This window comes from Xyrauchen texanus, chromosome 50, assembly GCF_025860055.1.
Source record: "Xyrauchen texanus isolate HMW12.3.18 chromosome 50, RBS_HiC_50CHRs, whole genome shotgun sequence".
NCBI classification, from domain to species: domain Eukaryota; kingdom Metazoa; phylum Chordata; class Actinopteri; order Cypriniformes; family Catostomidae; genus Xyrauchen; species Xyrauchen texanus.
This window is the reverse complement of record NC_068325.1, coordinates 15,765,959-15,788,668: the sequence shown is the minus strand read 5'-3', so window position 1 is coordinate 15,788,668 and position 22,710 is coordinate 15,765,959. Positions and strand designations below refer to the sequence as shown.

The following is a 22,710-nucleotide window of genomic DNA, read 5'->3' as shown; positions in this document are numbered from 1 at the left end:
CTGTAGCTACCTTCAGCCCCATCTCTCTGTATGATGGAGGACCATCCATTTCAAACAAAGAAGGCTGGACATTGAAAAGTCATCTGTTCTTCCACTACAATCACTTCAGACATGTTTGTAAGTTCTGTTCTCTGGTTTGTGTGCAACTATGTTGTGTTTTCTGTTGTTAATATCGCTGGTGGCCCTGTTGAAGTGAAACAAAACAATTTTTCGTTTGAACGCCCCATCTCACACGTGCTGCATAACTATTGTTGCTCTCGTGCAAAGACCTGCAGACTCATGAATGCACACAGGAGAAAAGCAGTCAGTAAACTGTTTTACTAAACAATATATTAGATTTCGGTTTGTGCACCAAACCTTATCGTATGCTTTCATAACAATCACGAGTTTCGTGGAATAATTTATTAGACTTCTGAATTATATTTTGCATTCTTTTGAAGCTTGAAGAGGTGGTCACCATGAACTGCCATTGTATGACATCACTGAGCACAATTTTTCCCCCAACATTTTCTCCCTTTTCGACATTTTGAGGTGAATTATCCCTGTATCAAACTGAGACTATTCCTTGAATTTTGAATTTTCTTTATTGTGTTATTGTGTAAAAACATCTTGTGCTTTCTTTAAAATAAATGCCACTTGGTTTGATATTTTGTTATTTAATGCAATGACATTCATACGTTTTTGAGTTTCCAATTGCCTTTCACTGTATTACATCCTTCTCAATTCTACATTTTTCTGTCTTCAAGTTTCTTAAATACATCTGAAGTGAATACAAGGGTGACGTATGAATGTATCTGAAATGTTATCTTTTCTTTATTCTGTGAAATCAAGGGACAACATACTGAGTATTAACATTTCCAAAGGAATCCAAGCATCACTAGTCACTATCAATGCAGTCTGAAATCCTTAAAATGTTTCGAGTTACACGTGTGCATTTACTCCAGTTTCATCTAACAAATATAGCACATAATATACATGGTTTCTGTATACTTTTTTATGCATTTCTTAATGAGGTTAATATCTGTCTTATCTACATAGGAGAGGGTTAAAGGCAGGCCAAAAAGGAATGCATTCAGCTCGAGTGTTACAGGACATACGCCCTTAAGTATGACACCAACATAAAAAATAATTTAAGAAAAAACATGAATAACAAAACAGGATATGAAAATGTGAAATTAATTTACAGGTATTACAACAAATAAAATATACAAACTATTGCACAAAGGAGGTATACAGGACAAATCCAGCATAAAAGGTGCTACAACACAATGTTTGAAAGATGGATCAGAACACAAGGTTTGCAGTAGAGTTCCACTTGTTCTGTTCACTTTTATAACAGTAAAAGTCAGAAAAGCCAAAACCAATGGCCCTAAACATGAATACAGCCCACTTCTGGCCTACATTACAGCATTAAAGATCAATTATAGGCCAGGAATTGACTTCATCCTTATCTAGGACCATTATGTCGTTCCAAACCCATATTTCTTTCTTCTCCCTTTTGATTCCAGTCTGAAAGACGTAGTTACAGTTTGTTACGATGCTCAAATGACAAAGCTGATTTTAGATTAGTGTACTACAGTAATCAAGTTCAGGTAGGGATTATTCACGTGAAAAACTACAGCACTAGAGTTCCAGTGTGAGCTAGACGGTGTACACTTAAAATACTTTAAATAAGATAGAGTAACACTGTTTAGTGACACAAACATGAAGGAGGAGTGTTAAGCAGCTATTTGAGGTCAAAACAACACAAGTTGATTGGATGTAAAAAAAGAAAAGAAAAGAGGAACAAACCAAAAACAAGACAAGAAAACCAGAAAAGGTTGGTATAGTTGAAAATTAGCAGTATACATGGATGTCACAGTTGTTCCGATTAACATTACGCAACATTTCTGTCCAAATTCTTGGACACCTGGCATCAATCATTACACAGGCTAAAATTACAATGAACTTGCCTGCAGAGAAATGATCGACACACATCATACTCAAAGTAAAGAAGAAATAGCTGTTCAACTGAGATTGTATGAATGAATGAAAAGAAAAAAAGTTAATAGTACCAGTTAGAGAGTGTCTACCGTTGAAGAACAGCAGATGTATTTCAAAAGTTAAAAGTATTACGATAATTCATAAAAAAAACATGCCAGGCAGTACCATCACAAATACGTTAAAGTCGATAAAAACAAGATTTTAATTCAATACTGACTAAAGGTTAGGGATATGCCATCAGCAAAACAAAACATCAGTAGCTGGGTTTCCATCCAGATGTTTAGCATTTTTTTAGGCACATTTAAGAAAAACTTGACTAAAGAAAATACAAATCATTGTGCTTTTTCATCCACTACATCACGTGCATTAAACTTGAGTGGCTGTACGCTTGTACAAATTATTTATTAAACACCGAAGAATGAGTGTGTAATATCTCATATAATGAGGGCTGATATGGCTGCTTTGCCGCCACCCTTACAAAAAACGAGAGTTCTGCAAATCGTCCATTGTTGCCAAAGGTTTGCCTGAGGTACACCACTACTGGCGAAGAGCTGCAATCTTCTGGCAGACATTTGCTGCGAATCAAAAGAACATTTGCATGTGAAAATAACAAGCTGCAAATTTGCGGCAAGTTTAGATGTTTTGTAAGAGCAGCCTCCGTATACCAAAGAGGGCCCGTGCTAAAAACTGTTCAGGCAGATTGTGAGGACCCACTTTAATGACCAACTGTGGGTTAAACACTTCCGAATGTGAATGGCTTTGTTTGAAGAATTGTGTGCCAAGTCAAAACTTTCGTGCACAAATGTTAAAGCACATCATAAGCTAATTCCATCACCTAAATATGCCCTCTGCCTAGCACATACATTTTTGAGAGTTTATGCACCTGCTTTTCCATTCAGGTTTTCTTAAGCAAAATTTTACATTTGTATAAAAATTGTTGGATGGAAACCCAGTAAGTAAAAATCTATTTCAAAACCCAGTTACTGTGTTGGAACGGCACTTAAAATTCCGTCGATTTCCACAAAATCTGATTTACCGTCATTTGCAAACTTGCGCAAAATCCCAATCACTTGCGTGTTTATTTATTAAATATTTTGCCAATTTGATTGCGCTTTCAGCTACCGATAAATGTCTTAACTCTATTTAACACTCGAAAATGATAAAAAACAGCACAGAAATTGGGAAAAAGTTCGCAAATTTAACTTTTTGCAAAAGCGAAAACTGGCGTGCTTTTAGGCCCATGGATTACCCTATCAACAATTTAAAATTGCTATAAATACAGAATCCAAACAACGAAACTGCAAATCTAAGTAGCGAAGAGTCTTAATAGCAAACATCTAGGCATTAGCTGTTGTTATTTATGCAACATTGATCGCCTTGACACACATTCATCCACTTATTATGCTTAGTAAACAAACAATGTGCGTCATCATGTAAACGCCTTAAACGGCGTACCTTTACTGAGGTAAGATCATAAATTGTTTAAGCAAAAACAATTGCCGTACATAAATTTTTGCCCATTCCCCTGATATCGTGTTTCAAGTGAACACCTTTACCGGCTTATCCAATGTGTGTTTATGTTTTGACATCAAAAACAGGGAATGATTGAATGGTTTCAAATCTCATGTAAACGCAGGTTTCTTCAGTTCTCGCTTTAATGAATGATTTTTGATAGCCGATTATTGATAGTTATCAGAGTATTGCGTTGTAAGTAAACGTGCTCATTGTGGCCTCAAACTTCTTAATCTAGCTAGGTATCTTCTAATACTGGGGTAAAAATAAAATAAAAAACATCAGTGCAGTTACTTTATGTTAATGTTCTCCTCTGACTTAGGATAGACTTTTTTTCACTTTTTTCCAGTCTGAATCAAACGGCTCTCCTTTAACTGACACTTACAGATAACAGAGCATCACTCATTCAGCTTTACGCTCAAGAGGTTTATACAGACGTTTAGTCTGCAAGGTGCTGCTCTAATTCCAGTGTGTACCATACTGACTAGAGCTGGAGCCAGTAATTTATCATTTAGCACATGCTCTGTAACCAAATCGACCAATTCAAAACTTGGAATTAAGTGCCTTGCACACGGGCTCAGAGAAAATAGGGACTGTGGTAATTTAAGTTTCGAGGTTGACCCTACCTGTTTAAAACTCATCCACATCTATATTCTGGTTTCTTAGTCCCTTTTAGTCCAACATTTAGTGTGAGTTTGGGAGACACAGCGGAGATAATGACTTGTGGAGACCAATAACGGTCTTCAAATGTCCATGGCTCTGTTGATGCACATTCACACACATACATACACTTTAAATAAACAATTTACTCCATCTGAGAGGTTAATGCAGTGCATGTAGAGTGAATTAGCAGATTCAACATTAATAAACAAAAGAACTCTAACCACTCACATTTACTTTATCTTTGTCAAACACACACGCGCGATGGCTGCGTCCGAAAGCTAAAAAATGCTGCCACCGCAGACAGTATACACGTAGGAGATTGGAAGGCATCAAAACATGTCAGAATCTGATATCTGTGTAACATGCTGTCCACTAACATGCCTTTATCCAGTACGTTTTTGAAAGCAGCTTAGATGTGTCCTTTGCTGCCTTCAATATCCCAAAATTGTGTGTGTGTGTGTACGTGTGGTTAGGAAAAAATTTAGTGAATTAGTTTATAAATGTCTATTTTAAAATTTTAATTAAGACTAAGAAATAAGCATTGTAGTTACTAAATATTTTGCTTGGTTATGTCTAATGTTCACTTAAATTTGTTTTAGATGATTAGACATGACATTATGGCGACTTGAAAGGTTTTCTGAGACAGCAAGGCAACTGCTTCTCAGAAAAAACTTGTTTTGCAGGGGAAAAAAAGCTAGAATCAGCTCAACGAATAGAAAAAAACTCAGGTGTCTCAAGACATGCTCTTAATAGCTGAAGTTCTTTTAAACATGATACAGCGCCTAAACGTGGCGCTCCTGTGCGAGATACGGCACAATGTTGAAAGACATCCGACTTGCACGTTTAAAGAGAAAAATTATTTAAAATGCTGCATACGGACACAAAAACGTGTTTGGTGTAAGTGGCCCATAAGCTTTCGGATGCAGCCACACACACTCTCGTCGCTGTAGTGTATAGAGGGGTGGATCTGAAGGGTGTTGGGCGGAGGGGTCAGGCGTTAGACATCTCTGCCTTGCTGAGAGCGATGGCCAGCTCCAGGTCTTCCTGCTCTTGTTGTCGGAGTCTCTTCAGCCGCTCCCGTTCCGCTCTCTCACTTTCCCGTTTCGCCCACTCCATCTGCTGGGCTTCATTGCCAAACTGAGCCGGAAAAACAGGAACAGGCCATGTTAAGACCCATCAATCTCAGATTGCATAGTGGTGTGAATCGCATGTTATTGTAGTTGTGGTCTGAATTGATAGTACATCTGTATTTGCAAAAACGATGTAAAAATAGTGCACACTATGTATTGCTTAAATATATAGTTAAAAGAATTTAAATGTACTAAATAATCATAAACGACGTAGATAGAACAAACAAATACACAGCTACACAAATGTAATTTTATAACAAATATAATAACAAAGCTGTCATGTTTCAATTCTGAAGATATATAAAAAAATACAATTGAAGTGTGTAATTTCTGAGCATCTAGTGGCACCGAACGGAAATGCAATCTGTTTGAACAGCCCGACCGAGCAGGACATAATAACAATGGCTCAACCAATGGGGTTAGTTTGGGTGAAACTAAGGTGGAGGGAGTGTCAGAAACTTTGAAAACCGTCATTATTTTTGCCATTCTGTTTGGTGTTGCCAGTTGCCGAAATTACACACTTTTCACACCTTCAGATAATGAATTCAAAGATAATTACATGTTTGAGTATGATAAAGGAAGGAAACTGAACTTGTAATCTATATCTGATAAAGAAAGATTCAAAATTCTTCCCAGCCATACATAATGATTATCGTTCAATAATTTGCGTGAAACAGTTCGACATTGCCCATGTAGAAATGACAAACTCAAGCATGCATGGATGATTTTCAACATACTCTTATAACAATATTCTGTGACCTTATTTTTGGATCGCAAAAGCAGAATTATACAAATATTTTCTTACGGAAATAAGAACATCAGACACATTTTCAGTCAGATCTTACCTTAATTCGCTCAGTTCCTGCAAAAGAGGAATGGATTACAAAAAACACAAAAAAGATTTACACCAAACCACCACAGAACCAACCACCAACCACACACAGACATACACACGTACACAGAAGCTGATTGGACACCAACAGACCACTACCACTTATTACTCATGATGGACCTTTTTAATTGGTCGTTAATAGCAAATGATGTCATGGACAGGAAAATGTGAAAACATGCATTGATCTCGTGCAGAAAGATAATGACAGGAGGAAAAGACATTACAAGCTTTTTCACTGATAGCTATAAATTGTGTACAATGATACATAGCCCCTAATATATGCAATGTAACATGCACACCAAGTTGACTGCAGGTGAATGAAAACATTGCTAAACCACCATGGAGGATGTTCACAAATCAATGTATGAAAAAAAAATTCTGATTAATTTTTTGGTCATTAGTTTCCATTTTTACATGTAACTTATTCAACAACTCTAGCTTTTCAAATTATATTATAATTTGTTTTAGATAAAAAATGTTGGACAATCATTGGTTTTATCTAAAGCATTCTTCCATTTTTAGTAGTGATAGATCGATATATCTCCAGGCCGATCAATCGGCCGATATTTGGCCATTTTTGATTATCGGCATCTGCTGATAACCGTGTTCCCTTGGTCGATTAACAGAATTTAACTAACCTTGTGTCAGTTCCAAAATCTACCAATTCATTTGCAAACACTAGTAGATAGTAAACACTCTTTTTTTCACTTTTTCTTCCTTTTCAAAATAATGCAAATTCAAGTAAATATTGTATAAAATCTGATTGCATTTATATCAGCCATCCTGCTCTCTAGATATTGGTATTAGCATTGGTCATTGATAAACCCGTATGGGTCGACCACACATTTTTACCCCCCAAAATGTACTACATATTATTTGGAAATAATAAATCTTGTAAACTTATTGTTGTCGAATTTCCCTGAAGTAATAAAAAAAAAAAAAAAAACACCTACAAAGTCATGGTAGCTTTGCTCAAACATAAAAATCTAATGTAAACAATGCAATCATTGAAATTCTTCTAGAACTTTTTTGTGATAAATCAGAGATGGTTTAGCAGGTCCATTGCACCCAAGTCATGCACAGCAATACTATGGATTGAAGGCAGGGTGGATGATGTTGATGCTACATCAAACAAGATGGTTCTAGAAACCAAGCGTATTTGCAGTATGGCAACACTGGTGCACACTCTGAACCCATGCTGAGAAAACGACAGCCTGAGAGACTGAGAGTAGTGATACTGACACTTCTCATGTAATTGACTGGCCCTAATCAACCTCATTCTGGTGTATTCCTCTGCATCTGAATACAGTGATGTTCTTTTTGTAAAACAACTAAATCTCCCATGCAATCTTGCTTTAGAATGGATAAACACAAGGCTTTGAAGATTTAAGTGAGCAGAAAATACACTGGTTTAGATAAGGTTGAGATGAACGCTGATAATGCTTGTTTCACTAACTGCATGTGGAAGTGTGACCGTGTGGCAGATGTGTCAAAACATGCTGCCCACACTTCTTGAAATGAACTGATGACTGATAGAGAACGGTGAGAACGTGGGTTTTGAAAGAGTACTTTAAAAAGTGCTGAGTTGTTTGATATTGTTGACAGCCACAGCTGTGATGAAGAAAGAATGTTTGGGATGCTCACAAAATCTAGGTGTCTTTTAGGAGCCAATCAGACGATCTATGCTGAAGAATCATGGTGAAAATACATCAGGTGAAAATACTGATTACACTATAAAAACTGAAGCTTGGATCAAACTAACTTTCAGGACACTCCTGAAATGTAATTTTTTCTTTTAAATCAATCAAATGATCTATGCTAACAGATCATAAGGCAAAAATACTGATTATAATACAAACTCTGGCGCTTTATTTGAACAAACAACAAACAAACTTTTGGGACGCTTCTAAAATCAAATTTTCTCTTAGGAGCCAATTAGATAATCTGTTCTAAAGGATCATGGGGCGAATATACTGAATATACTATAAACACTCACATTTTGTTCGAGCGAAGGAACGAACAAACTTTCAGGATGTTTACGAAATTTAGGTTTCTCTTAGGAGCCAATCAGATTATCTATGCTCAAGGATAATGAGGCAGAAATACTGATTATCCTATAAACACTGACGCCGTGGCCTGGGTAGCTCAGCAAGCAAAGCGTTCGAATCCAGGAAGTCCTGAGTGACTCCAGTCAGGCTTCCAAAGCAACCAATTGGCCCGGTTGCTTGGGTGGGTAGACTCATGTGAGTTACCTTCCTCATGGTTACTATAATGTGGTTAAGGTGGTTCTTGCTCTCGGTGGGGCACGTGGTAAGTTGTGAATGGATGAATCTGAGTTGCCTCTGCCTCTGAGACCGTCAATCTGTGCATCTTATCACGTGGCTTGTTGAGAGCGTTACCGAAGAGACATAGTGCATGTGGAGGCTTCATGCAGCATCCACGCACAACTCACCACAAACCCCACCAAGAGCAAGAACCACATTATAGCGACCACGAGGAGGCTACCCCATGTGACTCTACCCACCCTAGCAACTGGGCAAATTTTGTTGCTCAGGAGACCTGGCTGGAGTCACTCAGCACACCCTGGGATTCAAACTCGTGAACTCCAGGGGTGGTAGTCAGCGACTTTACTCGCTGAGCTACCTAGGGCCCCTGTTGTTTTTTCTAAGGATACAATCAGACAATCTATGCTGAAGGATCATACGAAAATACTGATTATATTATAAACATTTATGCTTTTTTCAAACAAACAAACTTAGGGGACAGTTCCAAAATTTAGGTTTCTCTTACACAATCAGATGATCTATGCTGAAGGATCATGAGGTGAAAATACCATTATACTATAAACACGTATATTTTGTTCGCACGAACAAACTTTCGTGACGCTCCCAAAAATAATGACCCTGACGCTTTGTTTGAACTAACAAAAAAACTTTCGGGACTCTTCCGAAATTAAGCTTTCTCTTAGGAGGCAACCAGATGATCTATGCAGAAGAATCATGAAGCAACAATAATCCATCCTATAAACACTGATGCTTTGTTCGAACAAACTAACTAACTTTCAAGATGTTCCCAAAATTTTGGTTTCTCTTAGGAGCCAATCAGATGATCCACACTGCAAGATAATGAGGCCAAAATACTGACATCGGCACATCTATTCTATTATAAAATCTGACACTTTGTAAAAATGAACACATTTTTATGATGACAACAAAGTTTCTCTCAGGAGCTAATTGGATGTCCCACAAAGCAGAACATGAGGCGAAAATACTGTAATTGTGCACATCGGTTCTACTATGAATACAGCTAACCACATAAAGAATTAACAGTAAAAATCTAAATATTGTATAAATTATAGCAGATTAGTATTGATTTTTTTTAAATGTGGCTTTGCAAAGACCTTTGCAAGAGACTACATTGTTATACAAATTTGCAATCTCATCTTGATTTAAAAGCACATTTAAACCAAGCGTTAACCTTGAGTAAACATATGTCCTTGAGTAATGATATATTCATATCATTGCAACTTGAATGTTATTCCTCAAAAAAATAAATTTGTATAAAAGCTAAAAACTATAAAACCTCACAAGTCACAAAAGAAAAGAGAGAAGCCACATTAGCTTAGCTGAAGGCATTTGAAGTCACCAAGTGCGACCGCTCCTCTTCCCACAAGCCCAAGCAAGTGTTGAGCAATACAAAAGATGACATCATAGCCATGTGCACCACAAACAACTGCATTTGAGTCACTGAGAGAAAGAGATGATGTCTGTCTGGTTGATTAGGGCTTATTATCCTGAATTTCTGTGCGTTGGTGAGAGTTAATCACATAGAAATGGACTGCAGACATGGAGGAAATAAATGAGTAGCTGGCACAAGGCAACAGACTGAGCGAAACAGAAACTAATGGTGCAGTCTGCTCTGGAAAACCTTACTGGTGATCACTAAATAAAATTTTTGGGGTTATTTTATGGTTTTATTTCGCCTTTTGGAAAGAAACATGTGGACCGGACAAGAGAAGAGTATCACTATGCTCAACTTACAGAGCTGAAGTCTGCAAAACCCAATGAAGAGTCTTTAGAGGCTTTACTTGGGGCAGATGGAGCAAACGGGTCTTTGCCACTAAATGGGTCTCCCACCCCCTTTTTACTCTGAAAAGGGTCGACGGGGTCAGCGTTGAAGGGCTGGAAGGGATCGCTCGTCTTGGTTGAATCCGCAGATCCGGGAACATTTACTGGAGTGCTTTTACCTGAAAATGTTGGGAAATAGAAGTTTTTATGGGCCAAAGGAAGGGCATTACAGTTTTCCAAACCATTACAGTGTCTTAACCAGGTACAATTTCATAAAGCGGAAAGCACACTTCCATGTAATTCTTTATTTTTATCTTAACCAGCAGCAACCATGATTGCAATTGACGAGAGATAGGACAATTTGCCATGTATCCCTGTGCTCGCATGCAGATTTCCTTTGCTTTCACTCAAAACTGGATGAAAGCTCTCAAATCTCCTCACTCTCGTTCAGAGAGTACGTGTGCCATTCAAAACATGTCATGTGTACTCACAAATCTATTATAATGCAAAATAACTGCCTTTGTTTATTCATATAAATATTCTGCCTCTGTAGATGTGGTATAGCGAGGGAGAATACCGGAGTTTGAGGAATCAACTCGACATTTGGTCGGTGGGGCATAATACCTGGTTTAAGCCATACTGTAAGAATGATATTCTGATGCTCACTGACAATGTAAGAGACATGATCAAATCAAATGACAAAAACATGTTGCAATTCAAAACTTACTTTTACTTACTTATAACTGGAACATAAGATCATGTTGGCATGTGTTCATGCATTTATGACAGGTGCAGTTTTACACAGAGATGGAGACTGACTCGTGTGATGCGAGTTTATCACAAATGTAGGCTAAAACAGTTAAGTAAGCCCATTGATAAAAGGACAAACATCCATCCATCCATCCATCCAATAAAAATCATGTGAATTGCTCCAACGCCTGAATTATTATGAATTTTGACGATTTTGAATTTTGAGCAACAATATTTCGGACTCAGACACCGACCAGCCTGCTAACTAACCAGGGCACTAAATTCAGCCAATAACGTTCGTGATAAACACCGATTCGCTGGTGTCCTCTGCAGATGATCTCAGTAAGTTATTATATTTGCCAACTTTGTTAGCTTTTACACTGTCATCATCTTATTTTGTGCATCGTTTGTTCTGTAAGGGGATTTTTGACCAGCTACTCACTAAATTTGGAAGATCGATGCTATTAGTTAAGCAAAATCGTGGGATTCTCAATCAATCATATGCTATGGCAAAAATCCAAATAAAACCATCTGCTATACCGATGTTAATAATGATTCCACTGTAACAGTTTACAGAACTTAGCAAGTTAAGCCATAGTTCATACAATATAATGCAACAACATTACTTGTTGTCTTAAGCATAGATGTTGTCTCTGGCAATCGTGTTGAGCAATGTAATAACGATGGATTTGATAAATACATATGTTTAAATATGTCCTCAAAAACAAGAGTGAAAGCTGTATACAAACACACTGTGACACACCATGTTTGTTTATGTTTGAGGTAGTCACGTGAAACTACCACGTAGACAGTAACCGGTTCCATCAACGTTCAGCTCTCAGGTCAGTGGAAAAGAGTAGCCGGTTTACGATAGACTCCTGATTGCCCCAGCCATTAACCAGCGGAGCACAGGCTCGGCCCGAGAACTTTTGGTGGAATTTTGCAATTTTGGTGGAAAAGGGCTATAATATAACTGTTAATTAAACACCAAATATGTAAGTATGTAGTTACGTATGTATTATTGACTGCAATTGTGATTGTGACAGACTTTTCGGGTTCAGTTTGTATAGAAAAATAACTTGTCATTGGAAACTTGTTGCACTGTGCTATGTTAGGAAACAGTGTTTAAGTACAGTAGAATAAAGCAGAGTACTTTTTTCCTTATTAATGATCAATAAAAATATTATAAATAAAAAGTATGTGCCTCCCAAAAATGCTAATCTAAAATTTGTGAGATCCCACATAATTTAATAAATAGTCATTTAGCACAATTTTTTTTTAAATAAGTGGACAAAAAAAAAATTTTCAACAAAATTACTACATTAAGTTAACTTCAACAAAGCTTAAGTCAAGAAGCTAAAGCTCAGCTAAAAGTGTAATTGTCCCTTCCAAAATAAAATGTATTAAGTTAAATTAAAGTGAAATTAAAGTGTAATGTATGTTTATGATACTTTTTTGTCCTTGGCCTAAGAAGTTTTAAGAAAGATTCAGCAGATTTCTTTACCAAAAGCAACTGCTCAATTGTGCACAATAGCTTTGTGTCAAAGTTCATTCAATTGTTCTTTTGTGGGGTTTGAACTTGCAACCTTTTGGTTACAACCCAGATCTTTAACAACTTAGCCACACCGCCCTTGCCACATGTAAAATAAAGAAGAGGGTACCAGCATTTCATCAAAATCTCAAAGTAAATAAAAAAAACTTTAAAAAACAAGTTAAATGTTTGTTTATCAGTGTGGATGTAATTTGTTCTTATCCCTCCGCAAGCTCAACCAAACAACCCACTGGTGGTTCCAGATTGTGGGATGCGGTAACTGTTTCTCTTAATGCAAACTAACACTGACATCTCTGTGTCTTTCTCACACACACCCAACAAGAGCACTAAGTACAGTTCAAAAGCTGTCATTTGTTTTAAAGGAAAATAAATCCTTGCATAAGCTATCTGCTTATTATAGACATTTGCGTAATTTTAAAACATGATTGCACACACACATAACTGGCAAGGATCTTCAGATAGAAAAAATGCTTATATGCATACTTCTTTTTTTCCCCTTGCACCATTTGCAGAGGCTGGCATTCTCTTAATCGTGAGAACATTGAACTGATTGCTGGTTCCTCTAAAGGTGTTAACCGCATTTTCAATAGGGCTGTTTTTTATACCAGACCAGCAATAAGTTTCATTCTGTCACTAAACGGAATACTATACCGCAATAAAGAACTCCACCCTGCTGAGGGAAAGAAGTCAAACAAGCCGTGCTCTTCAATAAAACACAGCATCATTTTTTTTAATGCTAAAACAAATCTATGAGCTAACAGACAGTTTTTACACTGAAGAGCTCACAAAACGCAATTTACAAAAGTATATTACCAGTCTTCTGCATTATTTTGATATACTTTGATACATTATTTTCAATGTATAAACAAATCTATAAGCTAATAACTAACTTTTGTTTGTTTTTTATTCTGGTGATCTTTGAAAAAGTATATTACTTTTCTATTGCATTATTTTAATCTTTCTTTTAATTTCAATTCAACATGTTCCTTTTACTATTGCTATTACGCACATAAAGAAAAAAAAAAAACTACCTGAAAGGTAATGTGTTGCTACAATTACATATTTTAATGCCACTTACTATCCAAGCAGCAGGGTTCAATAGATGTGTTTTGGAAGAGCAGTAGAAGCATGAAACGTGAAATACTCAGTGTGAAAAGTTGTGGCAGCTAGGCCATTGTACCCACTAGTATGTGTAAACACACACACAGGAAGTGGGGTGGGGTGTGTAGATCAGTGCACGATGCTGGTAGTGCAGGCTAACCGCAGATCATCGAAGCATGTTAGCTATACCACCCAAAGCTCAACAAAAAAAAATACCTCTTTAACCTCCATAACCCAACATTGAACATCTGTTACACTAGGAAAGCACTCCCTTGTTTTCTAGGATGAAAAAAACGTGCAAAGAAAGTGAGCTGAACAGATTCACCTTTTCCTCAAACTGATGACTGCGGAGAGGAAACAGTGCAAGTTTTGTTCGTTACAAGTCACAAAGTTCTCTCACATTCAGGCGTAGATACGTGTGTCATGACCGTAATTTATAGTTGATCAAGATTAAACATTTTGGCCAGTTTTCCATGAGAAAATTGTCTTTTTTGTTACAAAAAAAACAAGCTTAACTACACATCTTATCAACCTTGTACCTCAATTTCCTGTTGACATCTACTGGAGGAAGAACCAGGATGTAAGATATATCACTGTGAATAATCACAATTTCTGTTTAATCTGTAGTTCCTTGTTCTCACATGCTCTGTGTGTTTACTAGAAGGTATTTACTATGTGAACATGTGAGCTGAGATCAACAACTTTCTTCAATAAAGCTGTTATGCTTTCACTACTTATAAACAACTAATAACAGCTTATAGTTTTAAAAGACATCTGTTATTTCTGTACTTTGAAGATATTACTTCTTAAACATCAGTGCCAAGAACAAAGAAAAAGATCCACCTAAACAATGGTCTCATGGACTTTTATGTTGGCTGTTTATACTTGTAGTTTTGACTATTTTGATTAATGCCACAGATGACCTGGAAAAACAACTGTGAAGTTTAGTATTTGTTTATTGGGAGACTTTAACATAAAAGTAAAGTTAAACACCTTATATGGTAATAAATGTATATAAAGCTGTAAAAAATTGTCATTGTTTGCTTGTGATCTTTAAGATCGTAGATGAAAGTGAAATACTTACCGCTGGGTGGTTTAGGCCGAGGTGGTATGCTTTTCTTGGGTGGTAGAGCTGGCATATCTTGTTTTCGGCTGAAGGGGTCATCTACAAAGCCCTGAATTTAACCACAGTAGAAAGGAGAAGTAGCGTGCCATGGCGCAAGGTACAAACTTCACAAATTATGAGCGGTGCATCAATCAAAACCACATCTTACAAATGTCATGTTGCAGATGCGTGAGAAAGTCACACAATGATTAAGACAAAAATGAGACTGATGAAAAGGTGTTGACTACCTTTGACATTTGGCTGAAGTCGGCAAATCCGCTGTTGCTGCCAAATGAACTGCTTCCGAAAGGGTCCAAATTACCAAAGAAATCTGGAATCGGCACACAAAACAATGAGGCTGGTATCATCAATTATATAGACCAGAATAATAGTGCAAATGTACTTTTAAACCGCATGTGATGACAAATGAGAGTGCATTTTTGTGCAGTTTTGACATATTATGAGATTTATAATATTTATATTATGGAACTATATTTGTAAGAACATTCTGAAACATAAAAACAGGACAAATTTGTTATAAAAAAGGGTGGGGGGTGGGGCTGGGTAGCTCAGCGAGTAAAGATGATGAGTACCACCCCTGGAGAAGGTTGAAATTGGTCCGGTTGCTAGGGAGGGTAGAGTGGGGACATTTTCAGATATGGGGTAACCTCCTTGTGGTTGCTATAATGTGGTTCTCGCTCTCGGTGGGGTGCGTGGTGAGTTGTGCATGGATGCCGCGGAGAATAGTGTGAAGCCTACGCACATGCTATGTCTCCTCGGTAGTGCTCAATATGCCAAGTGATATGATGCGTGTACTGATGGTCTCAGACATGGAGGCAACTGAGATTCGTCATCCGCCACCCGGATTGAGGTCACTACGCCACCACGAGGACTTAGAGCGCATTGGGAATTGGGCATTTTAAATTGGGGAGAAAAGGGTGAGGGGCCAAGCAGTTAATGGAACCGTGGTCTAGCAGTTAGTGTACATGCTCTGAGACAAGTTCCTTGGAGTCCTAGACAGGAGCAATCACCAATTAGGGGCGTACATTTCTCCATTTCAAGAATTCAAACCAAAACATTTTAAAATTAGCACAAGTTTTGTTTCTTACAATTAATTTTTCTTTCTTTCAACCCACAGGTTAGAAAAAAGCACATCAAGCACTTCCTGGCATCGCCTCAAACAATGTCAAACAATGCTTCAACCGACTCTGCATTAACCGTTTAGTGAAACAGCAGAGGAATGTCAAGTCCTTCAGACTGCCAGAGGCCCCACGAGAGAGCGGATGTCTTGTATGGGAACTCTTTCGACAGCTTCTTCACACATCTTCTCTCAGAACACTCTGAATGGTCTTCGGAAAAAAAACTACAGTCTCGAAACTGGGCATGAGGTGTGAAAGTTTCACCTAGCTTCAGTTGTGTAACTCCCCTTAAGCAAGTCGCTTAAAGTAGTTTGAGAGGGAACAAGGCATTTTCAGACTTCAAAGCTGATACCGGTCAGTTTTACAGGTTCTTTTTAAACTGTTGCACTCAATATACTGGATCATCTTCAAAGAAAGGGAGTGGTAGGGGTGATATGATTCAGCAAAAAGCAAGAGACATGCAAATAGTACCTTGGCCTTTCGGTTTGGGGCTGGTGGAGCTGAAAGGGTCATTGCTTGAGAATTGATGACTCTACAAGACAGAAGACAGGACATGGTTGAGAATGATTGAGAAATCCAACTTGTTTCAGAAATTTTAGTTTGTAGATTGTGGCTTTCAGTCTACCTTTGAGGGAAGAGTGGCACTTTTACTAAAAGGATCAGCATTGCTGAAGGGGTCTGGCTTGGAGGGCTTCTTAAAGAAATCTTCAGAAGAAGTCCTAAATGGGTCAGTCTCCGTGAAAGGGTCTCCACCAAAGGGATCTGAGAGAGTTTGGAGCATAATGTAAATGTTGGAACTAAAAAACAATTAGGTTGACAATGTCAAAGTAGGGCTGGCCGATCTATTGAATATTCATGCAATTTTGCTGCATATATAAAATTAAAAAACAATGATTTTAATGTGCTATTTGTTAGGCCACATTTCAAAGAGAGTGCATTATTAGACTAATTTAATCTTTCGGGCTACACAATTAATCAGAATAACATAAAAATCGCGAAATGGTCGTATGTGATTATTAAACCGTAAAGGGCTACAAAATTATTATCTTAAAGGGGTTTTGTCATGAGGAATGAAATTTTACTTTCTATTTTGACATATAATGTAAGAGGTCATTCAACTTTTAAAACATACTGTACATTTCTGACCTCAAAACTTAATCCCCAATGCAATAAAAGCATTTATTGAAACCAAGCTGCAAAAAACACCTCTTTCTCTACTTCCACGTCTTCCATAAGTCACTAGGGGGCCCATTAACTCATGAAAAAAAAATCATCAACGCCTCCTTTAAATCACCACACCCTTGGCCCACTGGCGCTCAGTTCATAAACACAGAGAGAGCGGGCAGACAGGCCTAGTGTGGCCTCACTATTCCTGAACACAAAAGGGGACCCATCTGAACTATATTGAATTATTTTTGTAAACACACAAGCGTGCACTAGAAAGACGTCTTTGACCGTTTTTGTGGATTTTTTGTAATGTATCATGTATTATTTTTTTTCTCCCCTTTTCTCCTGAATATGGAATGCCCAATTCCCAATGTGCTCTTAAGTCCTCGTGGTGGCATAGTGACTCGCCTCAATCCAGGTCGTGGAGGACAAATCTCAGTTGCCTTCACATCTGAGACTGTCAATCCACGCATTTTATCACGTGGCTTGTTGAGGGCGTTAACATGGAGACATAGCGCATGTGGAGGCTTCACGCTATTCTCTGTGGCATCCACGCACAACTTACCATGCACCCCACCGAGAGCGAGAACCACGCATTATAGCAACCACGAGGAGGCTAACCCAAGTGACTCTACCCTCCTTAGCAACCAGGCCAATTTGCTTGCTTAGGAGACCTGGCTGGAGTCACTCAGCAGGCCCTGGATTCAAACTGCTTACTTCAGGGGTGGTAGTTGTTCATCGTGCTTTGGACTATGTATGTGCAATTTTTTTGGCTCACATCAGTGTGGATTACTTGTGAACCACTCATAATATGATTCAAGCTTTGCAAATAAACTGTTATTTAAAGATGGGGTGTTAAAAACACTACTGGACCCCATTCAGATGCAATGTGCTGTATGTGCGTTGTGTAAACTCTGAAAATTTGTTTTATAATGTAGTGCTGGTTCATTCCCCTCTGATTGAGTTTTAAATATGGCTGTCTTCGACGGGCTGCACTATGTTACGTATGTTACGTGGTATTCTTAGGTAGGTGGTACAGGTCAAAGTAACATCCACATGAATGCCAGGACACAAAGTTTCCCAACAGAACATTGCCCAGAGCATCACAGTGCCTCCACCGGCCTGCCTTCTTCCCATAGTGCATCCTGCTGCCATCCCTTCCCCAGGTAAACGACGCACATGCACCCGGCCGTCCACATGATCTAAAAGAAAACAGGATTCATCAGACCAGGTCACCTTCTTCCATTGCTCCATGGTCCAGTTTTGAGGCTCACGTGCCCATTGTAGGCGCATTCAGCAGTGGACAGGGGTCAGCATGGGCACTCTGACCAGTCTGCGCCTACACAGCCCTATATGCAGCAAGTTGCGATGCACTGTGTGTTCTGACACCTTTCTATCATGGCCAGCATTAACTTTTTCAGCAATTTGTACTACAGTAGCTCTTCTGTAGGATCGGACCAGACGGGCTAGCCTTTGCTCCCTATGTGCACTGGCACCCATGACACTGTCGCCGATTCAACGGTTGTCCTTCCTTGGAACACTTTTTGTAGGTACTAACCACTATATACAGGGAACACCCCACAAGACCTGCCATTTTGGAGATGCTCTGACAGTGGTATTAATGTTATGGCTGATCAGTGTAAAATGATATAATACCGTTCTTCCTTGTGTTCATTTAGTGAAAAACTGTGGGAAACATGCCTTGATTATTTTTAAATAGATTTTTACTTCATGCCTCTTCATAAATCTTAATTACTTCATGAATCTACTTGGCTACAATGGTTAAAATGATGGTTCTTCTGATCATTTTATGCCATTTCAGAGCAAATACATAATTATCAAGATATCGAATATATCCCTAGCCCGATGTCAAACACGTGCAAACAAGAACCCAGAGAGCGCAGGCACATTCCTATATTTAAATATGCTAATTTACATTACTGTATATAATAATCATATCATGTTACTATATTTATGAGAGATAATATGAGAGTTAGGGAACTGAAAGCCTCATAAATTACTAAGGGGGAACTGTGCTAAGGTAACTGAACATGATGTTTAATACGATGCTGTTGCAACCTTTGTGCCAGAATTGTGGTTCCTTTAATGAAAGTTCATAACAAATAAAAAAAATATGGGCCATTTAAGGCTTTATCACTTTTCGATGGCGCAACTGTTATGTGCATCAATGGATGGACTGGATACCTGCAACTGTGGTGGTCTGCTTTGAGAAAGGGTCATTTTGGAAAGGGTCACCTAAAGCACAGTGGAAAGACAGATGGAGATTAGTTTAGTAGCCATTCGCAAGGTCTCAATCTTGGCCCAAAAAACATTTTAATTGTACAAAGAGAGAAAATAAAATAATGAGTAACACCTTTGAATGGGTCTGTTTTAAATGGGTCCTCAGACTGGAAGGGATCCATCTGCATCTCCTGAGGGGCGCTGTTGAACACTGTGGCCTTCACCTTAAAAGGATCCTCCTATAATGGGTTAAAATAATAAGGGTAATATAATTCCTGATTTTTTTTTAATAGTAAAGATCTGTGCAAGAGGTTAATTCCTGCTCTCTTTTATGTCTGATTCTAGAATTATACGGTTTTCTCTTCAAAGCAAGAGTGTTTGCGTTCTGGAGCACATTGTAGAAACCTTGCCACATTTATTCCATAGTTTAGTCCGACATCAGTTTAACCTGTCAGGCTTGTCAAACTTAAAAATAAGATTTTAACCCAAATATCTAAGAAACAGGCCAACACTAAGCCAGAGGTATTTCAGCTAAAATGAAGTTGATAAGCAATAACTCTTACGTGAAAAAAAAAACATTTGTAATAGGAACCTTCAAGTTTGAAATTCAACAATTTTGTGCCTACAATTTTTTGTCAGTAATTCAGCTGTTCCAAATAACATATGACTGTCTGTTTAAAGTACTGGGTTTCCAAATTGTACCTTTTCATGTGAGGCATAATTGAGAAAGAATAGCACGCAAGTTTTCATTCAGAAACCAGAGAATGTCAACAGGAATCCAATCGCAGTTTCTTCTCAACTCTTAATAGCTTGCAGTCACATAGGAGTGAAGTTTATGCTTAACCTTAAATTATCTAATTATTGAGCTTAAATTAGAAAAACAAAAGTGCCAGTGTTCAAGTATAGGTCTGTAACATGATCATAAGGATACTCTATATGTTCGGTCAGGCCTGTTCCAGTAATGTATCATAAGGGAAATATATTCCAAGCTTTACAGTGTGAAGTGTTACTGGCTTTTGAATTAAGTGTTCCCTCATTGTTCAATAATTTTTGTTGTTGAGAGGTAATTCAAAAAAATTCAATGGTTTATTCTTAATGAAGATGGTTGTGAATTGTTACCAGTTTGTTTCCAGAACTTTGTAATATTCCGCTGTTAAAATAAAGCAAACTAACAAAAGAAGTATATATTCAAGCAGTATATATTCAAATCATGTATTATGTACTTTAATTAGAGCTGTCAAAATGAACCCTTCTTAAATGTAATTAACACATTTACAGCATAAACCAGCATTAACACTTGTTGGAAGGGCGGAACCTTTGTAATGTGCCTGTCTGGAGTCATTACACTGACGGACACACCACAAACACAACAGCTGTGTCAGTAGTCAAATGATGGAGAAAGGACCACTCGTCGCTATTTGTTGTAGAAAACAAGCTCAAATGAAACTTGTAAAATAAGTCAAGTATTTTTCAGCCAAAGAAAAACACATTTGAATTACTAGCATGGCAACTCTTAATCACCAAAATGCAGAATGACAAGTTTTTGTCTGCAAGCACTTTTCATTTGGAGTTCAAAGTGGCGCTTGACGGCCTGACGCGAATCATGAACGTGGCTTCAAGATTCCTGAAACAAAGCGGATAGTCAGTCTATCGGCAGATTAACATAGTGGAGGATGAGAGTTTAAGAGATTTAATGTCCATTGAAATGAATATCCAAACTGTGTTGGGACTAGTTATTTCAATATGTCAAACTACCACTCAGACTTTGGAAAATCTTTAAAGTTACTTGAATTTGTCTATTTTAATGCATCTCTATCTTTATACTCTGGAAGCTCAGTGGTAAAGACGCTGGCTACCACCCCTGGAGTTCGCTAGTTCGAATCCCTGGGCATGCTGAGTAACTCCAGTTAGGTCTCCTAAGCAACCAAATTGGCCCAGTAGCTAGGGAGGGTAGAGTCACACGGGGTAAGGTCCTCGTGGTCGCAATAATGTGGTTTGCTCTCAGTGGGGCGCAAGGTGAGTTGTGCGTGGATGCCGCAGTTGATGGCATGAAGCCTTCACACACACTATATCTCCACGGTAAAGCGCTCAACAAGCCATGGATAAGATGCGCGGGTTGACGGTCTCAGACGCAGAGGCAGCTGGGATTCATCCTCCGCCACCCGGATTGAGGCGAGTCACTACGCCACCACGAGGACTTAGAGCACATTGGGAATTGGGCATTCCAAATTGGGAAAAAAACGGGAGTATTCTTTTTAAATAATAAAAAAGAAAATAAAAAAGAAATCATTATATTGTTACATGCTGTTTTATTTACTAAGGAAATAAATGCATTTTGACAGGAAAATAACTATATTTAGAGTCAAATTTCTGCACTTTCAAAATCTGCGATTAATTGCAAAAAGTATGTGATTCATCGCGATTAAACAATGTAACGACTGACACCACTAATTTTAATACATTTGAATGCATATTAACCCTATAATGCCACCTGTATCAAATTTGATTAGATATTTTTTAAAGCCTGTGCTTCATTAACATAATCAAACATTTTCTTGATGGAACTTTCAATAAATGTCCGCTTTGTATTGCATGCACTCAATTTCACAATTTATGTTTGCTGATTTTAAAAAGTAAAAGTGACAGTATTGTTAATGATGTTTTAAAATAAGCATTTGCTGAATATAACTTGTGCTTGGTTAAAAACAATTATATTATTTTATTGAAAAATCCCCTTTGAAATCCATGTATCAAATATGATACAACATTCCATTCATGCCCACCACAAAAACGTCACAGAGCTTTGAAAATTCTGACATACACTTTTTATAATATATATTAAAGCAACTAATATTCCTGTGTATTTTCATAAATGCAGCCTGCTCTGTCATTATAAAGATCTCATTATCTTACATTACAAGCTAAGATGACATCATCTTCCTGAGACCCAGAGAAAAAAAGTTTTAAAATGTCCCTTTTTTAAATATAAATATAGTGTTTGGTGCATAAAATACATATGATAAATATAAATATTTTATGAATATTGTACTTGATGTGCTGAATTGAACTGTGATATTTATAGATCAAGGAGAGGAATTTGTCATGGCCAAACTCACAAACATTTGGTATCTCTGAAAAGCCCAGGGATCCCTCTGATAATACCCCAAGATTTATCGCTATAGCATGTATGGGCTAAGAACCTACACAAACATTTATTTATGGGCCTCAGAAGGATAACAACCTTTAAGGCCTAATGTATCAAACATGATATATAAAAAAAAACGTGCAATTTTATTCTACAATTTCATTTAATAGTTTGTCTAATGGTACTAAAAACAGTTTATGTCAAAAAATTGGTCAGGCTTCACATGTTTATGTAGAATGCAAACTAAAGAGCAGCATATCTAG

General features: G+C 37.7%; 1 protein-coding gene across 3 annotated transcripts in view; it reads right to left on the bottom strand.

Moving 5' to 3' along the window:
* Positions 1–620: 620 nt before the first annotated feature.
* Positions 621–22,710, bottom strand: part of LOC127641187 (epidermal growth factor receptor substrate 15-like 1) — a 42,390-nt gene continuing 20,300 nt past the window's right edge. The window contains exons 18-26 of one of the 3 annotated variants that reach the window (XM_052123997.1): positions 19,436–19,541; positions 19,267–19,317; positions 16,520–16,656; positions 16,366–16,426; positions 15,004–15,086; positions 14,735–14,825; positions 10,268–10,426; positions 6,134–6,150; positions 621–5,295 (exon numbers count right to left, since the gene is read on the bottom strand). In XM_052123997.1, coding sequence (XP_051979957.1) covers positions 5,149–5,295; positions 6,134–6,150; positions 10,268–10,426; positions 14,735–14,825; positions 15,004–15,086; positions 16,366–16,426; positions 16,520–16,656; positions 19,267–19,317; positions 19,436–19,541 — 852 coding nt within the window. In that variant the 3' untranslated portion in view covers positions 621–5,148. Of the gene's footprint in view, positions 5,296–6,133; positions 6,151–10,220; positions 10,427–14,734; positions 14,826–15,003; positions 15,087–16,365; positions 16,427–16,519; positions 16,657–19,266; positions 19,318–19,435; positions 19,542–22,710 lie in introns of all 3 variants that reach the window. The other 2 variants (XM_052123996.1, XM_052123998.1) reach the window with 2 other exon arrangements.